The sequence below is a fragment of the Protopterus annectens genome, chromosome 6.part0, assembly GCF_019279795.1.
Source record: "Protopterus annectens isolate FY-2018-M chromosome 6.part0, PAN1.0, whole genome shotgun sequence".
Classification (NCBI taxonomy): Eukaryota; Metazoa; Chordata; order Ceratodontiformes; family Protopteridae; genus Protopterus; species Protopterus annectens.
This window is the reverse complement of record NC_056737.1, coordinates 30,997,218-31,007,625: the sequence shown is the minus strand read 5'-3', so window position 1 is coordinate 31,007,625 and position 10,408 is coordinate 30,997,218. Positions and strand designations below refer to the sequence as shown.

Genomic DNA, 10,408 nt, shown 5'->3' with positions numbered 1-10,408 from the left:
AAAACTTTCCTTTAATTTTGCAAACATTAAGATCTTTGTTGCGGGAAATGATCTCAGTTTCTTTAGCAAGGTTCCTCAATGCATTCTTCAATGAATGCTAACATTTCAATGGTCAATATTTTTCTTCAGGGTATTAAGAATAATCCAGGTGTGCAAATGATTCCTTCATGGTGGATGTGGTTACAATTATTTTTATTAGGTTGTCTTATTTTTCCTCAACAGCCATAACTCCGAAGAAATCTTCCTACATATTAGGTGAGGAGATTCCTTTTATAGGAATGACAACACAATTCCTCAATGAATTCTTCAATGAATGCTAACATTTCAATGATCAATACCTTTCTTCAGGGTATTAAGAATAATCCAGGTGTGCAAATGATTCCTTCATGGTGGATGTGGTTACAATTATTTTTATTAGGTTGTCTTTTCATTTTTCCTCAACAGCCATAACTCCGAAGAAATCTTCCTACGTATTAGGTGAGGAGATTCCTTTTATAGGATTAACAACACAATACATGTGTTCTCTTACTCTATTTACATGTCAGTGTCTTACTAATGAGACCAATGCCTTTGACATTACAAATATTCCAAGACCTTCCGAACTTTTGGCATTATTGTAATCCGGTACATCAGCAGCTACAGCGAGCCAAACCTATCCCACATTTTAATTGTCCTAATTATGTGTGCAGCTGTGGATGACATTTTCCACCTGTTTTTAGCTACAACTCATATTCCTGCAATATCAGACATACTGAACAGGCCCTTCTTACTACTTCATGAGTAGTATATCTACAACAACATGATGGAAATGATTTTTCAGTTGGTAGGGCCGGTTTGGCTGCAGTCTTAATGTATCTCACCTGAACGACAAGAGCATTAACTATTTGACAATGATCCTCCCTCCAGTGGAGTCTCTACTCCATGCCCCCCCCCCCCAGTCATTTTATTGCTTTTTTATATGATTTCCTTAATGCCCAAGTTCCTTTACTTAAAAAAAAAAAAAACTTGTTGGAATAACACCATAGTCCTCATTGAATCCAACTGGCCTCGGCAAACCTATTTATCCCTTTTGGGTTTTGTACCAGATATATTCTCTTTTTACATCATTAACCTTCACCAGTATAATATTCCTTCCTTTAGCCTTCATTCACTATAAGCATCTTGGATACCGAACCCAGACCTGGACCTTCTGTCTCCCCTTTAGGCTTGGTTCACCCATCTATCTCTAAATTCCATCTTATTCTGTTTTTGGAATTTTAGTGGGCCTGTTTTTTGAGGGTGCTAGTCCAACATTTTCTAAAAGGACAACTCACAGCAATGTCTATGTTTCGGTAGTATTCCAGAATTCTTCCCTGACCATCTACAAACTGTGAAAATTATTTGTAGAAGGTATCCATTTGCTGAGATTAACCTTATACAGATACCATTATACCATGAGTTTTATACTTGTTACTGCAACTTTGGTGTATTTTCCTTTTGAGCTTGCATCTACAGGTGACTTTAAAAAGAAAAAAAAAAAAAAAATATATATATATATATATATATATATATATATATATATATATATATATATATATTTTTTTTTTACACCTTCCATTTTTCCCCTTTTTCAAAAGGAAAGCATCACGTTGGGAACAAATCTTTTCTCCCTAAGGTACTGCAAGATTTGAAAACTTGGAGAGAATGCAAATTGCATCTATTAATTGTCCATAAACAATTACGTTCCTAACTACACAACACATAAGAGGTTAGAAGTCTGATTGACTGTTCTTTTTCATTGATCAGAATAAGTTGGGCCTGACCAGTTTATCTGAAAGTTTCTTTCTTTTATCTATAGTAAAGTGCAGCTTTCCTTACTAATGCACGTAAAAGATCTTTCAAGGCAACCTTTAGTGAATTTTATTATTTTTTTCTAGTCCGGAATTTCTATGGCCTATATATGTACGGCTATAACTTGGTCAAATCCTTAAGCCTTTATCATTCTTTGCAACTGGACCTGATGTTAAGGAGAAATACAGCAGCTGGCTCGTTTGTACCCAGGAATATCATTCCTTTGAGTCGTCCCAAGGGTTCAAATAGCTGGAGATTTTGACCCATACGTTGAGGATGAATGAAAATTGACACCACCAGATAAAGAAGTTATGTACTTACCATAATGTTCCATTTGTGTTGTCTGTTTTCATTCTTCCTCAACTCCTCACCCACCAACCCCCACCCCTTTTTACTGTTTGACTTGTAGGGCTTCATGGACACTACTGTCAGCTGTAGTTTGGCATTCACCTCTGTAGTATTTTTTTTTTTTTTTTCATATCTGGTTTCTGGAGAAATGCAATTAATTTCTAGGTAAACTATCCCTTTGTTTATAGCTATTCCTTTATGGTCTTCTGGTCAAGCTGCAAACAAGATCTGAGAAATGTGAAGGGTGGTGCAGTATGGGTAGGGAAGGATCTTGAGAGTTTGTTAGAGATCATGAGCTGGTGATGTGGCCAAGTCGGATCCAGACCCATACACTGAGGATGAATGAAAATAGACTACACAGATGGAATGTTATGTTAACTACATAACTTCTTTTTGATGGACCTTGGGGGTGTTTTCTGAATTCTTACGAAAGTTGTAAAATCTTAGTATTTTTCTAAACCATGGACTTGATAGTACATTTTGGAGTACTGAATGTAAGGACATTTTTTTCCTTTATGTAATACTGCCAGAGTTTAACACTTTGTCTGGAAAATCTTTTGGCTTTGGTCCATATCTCAGTAGGTTTGTACCTTGACTATTACAGAAGTTAGACAGGAACATTACCCCCTGCAATTGGTGCAGAATACTAAAGCCAAGGGAGTCTGCCATATTACTGCAGAATGTAAAGATCTAAACACAATGGCTCAGACATTTCTGCATGTTGCTGTTAGTTTGGCTACAAGTAAGTTGTAAATGTTTGTGCAAATATGCAGCATTTCTGTCGCATGTGGGGACATACCCCCCCACCTGTCATGCTCACTTACTTTTATATTCTTATTACAAGATCACTCTAGCTTGGAGAAGGAGTGATCATTCTTGGAACATGAAAAGAATGGTTTTGTGTTCACTACCTTCAATCTGTTAGCCAGATTAATATTTCATTTCCGAATATATATGCACAGTAATCGATGATCAGATAACACCTTGAGAAAACACTGCTTGAACCAATAGGAAATGAGAAAATACAACTCATGCAGGTCAATGTAAACAGCAGCAAGGGTGATATTTGGGCATTCTTGATCTATTTGTGCTAATTATAAACTGTTTAAGTTGGCTACCAGTCCACTAGCAAACCACCTCCTTCAGTTTTAGAGCCTATAATTCCTGCATTTGTAATGGCAAGCCTGTTTACAGGAGCTCCTTGACTGTGCTAATCTAAAGCATTTCTGTACGTACTGAGGGATTTTTAGAGGTTCCAGCAATGGATTTAAAGATGTGTGGTTTTTATTCACATTTACAGCTACCTTACTTTTGGAACTGGCTGAGGCGGTTCTTCTATCTGAAGGCTTTTAAGACTGCACTAAAACTTAAACTAGCATTTGTTGATGCTTATATTGTTTTACTTTATTGTTCTTTTGTTACATTCTTTTAAGATCTCTGAGCAGTTCTGTATGCCACTTGTATGTATGTATGTATGGATCAATGTCTACTGCTCTTTTATAACCTGCTTTCCAATTCTGAAATAAGTAAAATGGATATGTGATCTTGATGATTGAAGTCTACAGAGTAAGTCAGTAGTTGGGTGTCACAACTGTTTTTTCTCATCTTTTTTGTAGCTGTTTAAGTGATGCATGAAAATCAAAGAAGAGGCTCTTTGTCGCCCTGTTTTTGGAAGTAGTTGCGTTCAATTTGGCAAAAGGGACTTAATGGAGTTGGCTCATAGCTTGCTACTTAATGAAGAAGCTTATAATCAGCTGAGTGAAATCCAAAAGCCTGTGTTTATTTTTGAATGGCTGCGATTCCTTGAGAAACTTTTGGTAGCTGCAAATAAGGTATGTATTTTTTGAATGATGATAGCGATACGTCTCAAAGCAAATACAGTATTGCCACATCCTTCTGTGTTGCAGCTAAAGCACGTGTAAGGTTAATTTAAAGGAATTACGTCCCTGTGGTTTTCAAGCATGAATTCTTGCAAGTTATATTGACAGCTGTACTAGAGGTCCTGATGCTAGAGAATGTTTGTGACATAAGTATATTTTAGATAGGAGACTGTTAGATGTTTAAATAATTTTGACCAACAGGGCAAGTGTTTTCTTACCATAACTGAAATTCTAGAATTGTTTCATACTTTCATTTTTTGGTGCCAGCTTTATCCTGTTAATAGTCACAGAGGAGCTGTGGCCTGTCATGGCAAGTAGTTATAAGGTATTTAACCAATCCTGGACAGAATATTGCTCAATCACCAGTTGCTCATCCATGGACATACACAGAGAAAGAGACACCCACACACATCTATTGGCAGTTTGGAGTATTGCTTTTTCACATATTCTAATGCCATTCAAATGTGAGAAGAAAGCGGAAGAACACTTAAGCCTAATTTTTGGTTACTGTGAAGATTTAACTGCAACTTTATAGTAGGATTCTGAGCTCAGTGACAGGAGGCAGAGGAGAATGTCGTATCCCAAGTTCCAGTTCTTGATTTGCTGAAGATGTCTGAACTGTAATTCACATTTTTGCTTACTAGTGTTTATTTTATTGTATTTTATCTTTGATGGCTGTGCTGATGTTATGTGATCCTATCTCGCCTACATTCTGAATGATGGGTTCGGAGCCGATCCCTCGGCTCCGACTCGGCACGCTTATGCCAAAGAGCGAAGTCTCTTATTGGCTGAGCTTACTATATCCCAGGATGCACCACTGCCAGTCCCCCAGATCTCGTTTGCCGCTTCCCTGCGAAGACGTGGTCTCGAGCTGGCTGGGCTGAGTAGCTTTTATTAACTACTTTTTCTGTCAGTTTTTTGCTCTTTTATATCACAAAAGCTGTTTTAACGGCTATCGCTGCCTTTGTGTACGTTTGAGTTGTGAAATTTGTTGTGTGTGATTGGGTTGAGTTTGTTTCGGCCCCCCTTACAATCCAGGGCCTTTTCGGTCAACCTTTGTAAACTTTAAGCTTTTAGTGGTTTAAAGTTCCCGGTCATTACAGCTAAGGTTGTGTTTTACACTATTACTGTAAGCCTTGGTTTTTTTGTCACAAGCGAATCTATAGTTGTTAAATTTCCTGTCAGAAGTTGTTTAACATCATGTCTCAAACCCCTAGGCCTTCGGGCTTTAAAAAATGTTCTAAATGTGCTTTTAAGATGTCTGTTACTGATGACCATTTACTTTGTGTATATTGTTTAGGGGCAAAGCACTTGCAGGAGTCATGCAGCGTATGTCACGCTTTTTCCTCAAGGGTCCTCCAGGAGAGGAAAAATAAATTGATTCTCAAGGGGTTAATTAAACCCTCTTTTGAAGAAGCCTTGTCTTCCTCTCCGGCTCCTGCTAAAAAGAAAAGGGCTTCGGTTCCGACCAGTCCGTCGGATCCGACTGCCAAGAGACCTAGGCAGGCCTCTCCTTCGGCTCCAAAGACTTGAGCCGAGGTCAGAACGGTCTGCCTCGATGCCTCCAGTATCGACTCCTGGCTTCGGAGCCGATGGCTGGGGCATCGAGGCGGGTCACCTTCGTCGGCTCCACTGCTCTCGGAGCCGACAAGGGTCGCCCGCTCAGACACTTCCTCCTCGGCGCCGAAGTCTACCTCGGCACCGATGGAATCTGGTGTGTGTGTTCCCTCGGCGCCGATTCTCATCGAGTCGCCTCGGAGCCGGTCCCCTAGTCCCTTGGGGCCGAGGGAGAGGTCTTCTCGAACCCGTTCTGTTTCCTCTCGGTCTTGAGAATGTCGGATTCTGATATAGACAGGGTGCTCCAAAGACTTTTCCAGTCCCCAGTCTTCCAAAATTTGTTTCGGTTCCGACCCAGTTGGCTTCGGAGCCGATGACCATGACCCACCCCATTGCCATTCCTCCTCCGACTGCTTCGGCTCCGTCGAGCAGGTGCTCTTGGAGCCGGTGGAGATCTCAGGGTCGGCTCCGACCCTTACTCCAACCCGGGCCCTCGGGTCCGAGTTTGGTACGCGGACTTCTTCGGCTGGACCCGAGGGTGATGTTTCGGGACCTATGCTTTCGGTTCCGAGCCTCCCTCTCGGTGCTTGGCTGCGGGACTTCCGTCTACCATCATGGCTCCGGAGACCGGACACTCCCAGGATTCTGGGGTCCGGCTTTCAGGGCCATGAGGAGTGCCTTGGCCAAATCCTCTTCGGCCATCTCTCCGGTTTTACCAGCACCTTCCTTGGGCGTGGAGACTGGGTCTTTGGCAGTTCCCCTGTCCGTAGCCAGCGGAGCCCCGAGGCCTGAGGTTACCCCCAGTGGGGGTTCCCCTCCTCCTGAGGGTTCTTGAGTTGTCTTCAGAGGAACCCCCAAGGAAGAGATCGTGCAAGAGGAAGCACGTGGACTCCCGAGTCTATTACATCGGACACTGATATGGATGATGCGGAGGGTCCCCAGTCGTCCTCGGATGATGTCTCATTTGCAGACATCTTAGAGATCCTCAAACAACGAGGCGGATGGATATCCAAACCCCCTTCTGCTGACGAATCAGTGCTCCTCAAGGCCTTTGGGGCTCAGCCCTCCGCCTCCTGGGTGTCTCCGCCCTTCGACGAGCTTCTGGATTTAGTTTGTCGACGGGCGTGGGAACATCCAGATACCGTGGAACCAGTCCCTTCTCGTCCACATAAATTTTTATCTGCTCCCCGAGAAGGAGTTCCTTACTAAAGGCGTGGCTGTAGATGCCATGGTGGTGGCATCTGCTACACAACAGGGCGTGGCAGAGGCTTCAACGTCCATCCATCCTCCTAATAAGGAGTCTAGGAGTATGGATAGGTGCGGAAGCGCACCCTGACTTCAGCGGCCTTTACCTTAAGGTCTCTGAATTATTTGGCACATTTTACCAGGCTTCAGAGGGATCTGGTCAAGGAGTTGTCAGATTCCCTCTCGGGTAACCTACCTGAGCAGCTAGCCCAGTCCGTTAGCTCTCAGTTGGCTATCCTTACGTCAATTGCTAACTCGTCCATGAGGCTCATTTCCTATGCGGCCGAAGGCGGTAGAGCGGCAGGCACAGGCGTGGCTCTCGAGACAAGCCTGGCTCCGCTTGTGTCAGTTTGGAGGCCTTCAAGTCTTCCTTCGCCGACGCTCCCTTTGATGGGTCCTCATTGTTTGGACCCAAGGTGAAAGACACCCTTACCGCTGTGAGCAAGAGGGAAAACGTTATCTGCCGTAGGGGCCCGTTATTCCACTCCCTTCGGCCTTACCCCAAGGCCAAAGGAGGGGAAAATGTGGTTCGAAAATCTCGCAAGTTTTTCTCCCAACAGCAGGAAGATTCCCGTCCAGAGGCAGAGGGCGGGAAATTTTTCAGGGAGACGCCGTCCCAGAGGCGGCAGAGGGCCCCGCAATTCTGGAGACCGCGAGTCCTTTCGTGGCTCTTCAGCCTCCCACACGACATGAGGGATTGCCCGGCTGTGCTGCTCGGAGCCAGTCGGGTGTCGTTGCCAAGCACCTAAAAGCCTGGGAGTCAATCACTCAGGACAGATGGGTGCTTCGGATAATTGCCGGAGGTTACACCATCCCATTCAAATACTCACCCCTCCGTCCAAGAGAATCCCGGACCCACCACCCAGTCAAAGGGAAATAGCAGCCGCAGAAGCTTTAAAGCTGCTAGAAAAGGAGTCATCCAACCGGTCCCCACAGACCAGATCGGATCAGGAAATTACTCCAGGTTCTTTTTAGTGCCAAAAAAGACAGGGGACCTGAGACCAATATTGGATCTCAGCAGACTGAACCAATCCGTCACGAAATCCAAATTCCGAATGGTCACGTTGCAATCCATTCTCCCGTTGTTGGAGAAGGATGTTTGGATGTGCTCCATAGACCTCAAGGACGCCTATTATCACATACCGATACATCAGGCGTCCAGAAGGTATCTGCGCTTCAGCCTGGGAGTCAGTCATTACCAATTTTGTGCGCTGCCCTTTGGTCTCACCACAGCCCCAGGGTGTTCACCAAGTGTTTGGCAGTAGTGACGGCTCACCTGAGGAGTCTTGGATTCCAAGTGTTTCCCTATCTCGACGACTGGCTCCTGACTGCCACCACCAGGCATCTACTAATGGACAACCTCAAAGCCACCATCTCCTGGGTGTTTCCCTAGGGATTACATTCAATTGGTCAAAGTCTGTCTTGCTGCCCTCTCAGCGCATAAAGTTTATAGGAGCAGAGATAGACTCAAGATTGATGCGCGTCTTTCTTCCTGCCGAAAGGATCCGAACTTTACAGGGCCAAGTTCAAGCTCTGATCTCGAGATCCAAAGCCCCAGCCAGGATGGTCCTACAGGTTCTAGGCTCAATGTCTGCCACGGTACTTTTAGTTCCTCTAGCAAGGTTACACATGAGGATTCTTCAGTGGCTCTTGTCAACTCAATGGTCCTTTCAGGATCTTCCCTCAATCATCACATCATGATTACGGAAATATGCAAAGGGACCTTCGCTGGTGGCTTCAAACATCCAACTTGGATCAGGGAAAACCCTTTGTTCTCCCCCCTCCAGTGGTTACCCTGACGACAGATGCCTCCCAGATAGGGTGGGGGGCTTTATCTGGGCAGGCTAGTACGGGGCTCCTGGCTTCGAGACGAAGCTCTTCTCCACATCAACGTGTTGGAGATGAGGGCTGTACTTCTATCCCTACAGGCCTTACACAAGTTTCTTCCTCAGGGCATCATCGCCATCCACACAGACAACATGTCGGTGGTTTGGTATCTGAACAAACAAGGAGGGACCAGATCGTATCCCCTTTGCAGAGAGGCCATGAGAGTGTGGGAATGGGCTGTAGCTACCAACCGCTTCTTGGTAGCGACCCACATCCCGGAAAGTCAAATGTATTGGCGGACAAATTAAGCAGGACAATTCTCTCTCCTCACGAATGGTCTCTAAACCGCACAGTAGCAGCCCAGGTTTTCAAGAGATGGGGGACGCCGTGCTGCGACCTATTTGCAACTCCACAAAACACCAAGTGCCAAAGGTTCTTCTCCTTGATTCCACATCAGGAAGTACCAGCCATGGATGCTCTAGCACAACCTTGGCCAACAGGGCTACTTTATGCCTTTCCTCCAATTCCACTCCTTCCCAAAGTTATTCAAAAAGCTTCTCAACTAGGGTCTTCAATGATTCTGATTGCCCCATACTGGCCTCGTCAGATATGGTTTCCTTACCTGAAAAAGCATGCAGTGGACGATCCGTGGACCTTAGACCTGATCCCGGATTTGCTAATCCATCAGTCGGGACATTGGCACCAGTCCCTTCAATCTCTGAAATTGACAGCTTGGCTCCTCCACTTCCAACCTTAGTTAGAAGTCACACACTAGACCCGGAAGTTGTTCACATTTTATATTCGCCCACAAACCCACCACTAACAAATTGTACCTCAGTAAGTGGAAGAGGTTTGCTATCTGGAGCTCAACTCAAGGGCTTAGACCCTATCACTGCTCCTGTCCCAGAGGTTTTGAAATTCTTAACATCCCTGTTTAATCAGGGATCTTCTGTCTCAACTATTAAAGTTCAACTAGCTGCTATCTCTAAATTCCATGAATCCACGGATCCTCCTTTGATGAGCAGCAGACTATGCAAAACATTCATTAAAGGTGCGAGTCTGTTAAGACCACCAGTTTTCATCCTGCACCTCCGTGGGATCTTGATTTGGTGCTTAGCATTAACATCTCCCCTTTTGAACCGGCTGCTACATGCAAATTAAAATATCTGTCTTGGAAAACGGCATTCTTAGTGGCTATTACTGCAAGAAGAGTCTCAGAGCTTCAAGCCCTGTCTATTAAACCACCGTATTTGATTTTCCACAAAGATAGAGTATCACTCAGGCCTAATCCATCCTTTGTCCCAAAGGTCTGCTCTAGTTTCTGTCTTCAACAATCTCTAGAACTACCAGTTTTCTTTCCAAAATTCTCTAATGAAGCAGAATACACTCTCCATAAATTGGATGTTCACAGGCAATTACGCTTCTATTTAGACAGGACTCAACAACTTCGTAAGTCAGACCAGTTGTTTGTGTCCTTCTCAGATAATAAATTGGGCCAAACCATCACAAAAGCTACAATCTCAAAATGGATCAGAGATTGCATAACTCAGGCCTATTCTTCTTGAATAAACATCTTACATCATCTATCAAAGCTCATTCTACCAGAGCTATGGCTACTTCTATAGCCTTTCATTCCAAGCTCGCTATATCGAAATTTGTGCTGCGGCTACTTGGTCCAACCCGCACACTTTCATTTCCCACTACAAATTGGATGTGGCATC

General features: G+C 44.2%; 1 protein-coding gene across 2 annotated transcripts in view; it reads left to right on the top strand.

Annotated features, from left to right (window-relative positions):
- The first annotated feature begins 3,798 nt into the window (after window positions 1–3,798).
- The window catches only part of HEATR5A (HEAT repeat containing 5A), a 2,570,019-nt gene continuing 2,563,409 nt past the window's right edge, over window positions 3,799–10,408 (top strand). For both annotated transcript variants that reach the window (XM_044073826.1, XM_044073825.1), the window contains exon 1: window positions 3,799–4,010. In XM_044073826.1, the coding sequence (XP_043929761.1) occupies window positions 3,810–4,010 (201 nt within the window). In that variant the 5' untranslated portion in view covers window positions 3,799–3,809. The remainder of the gene's footprint in view (window positions 4,011–10,408) is intronic.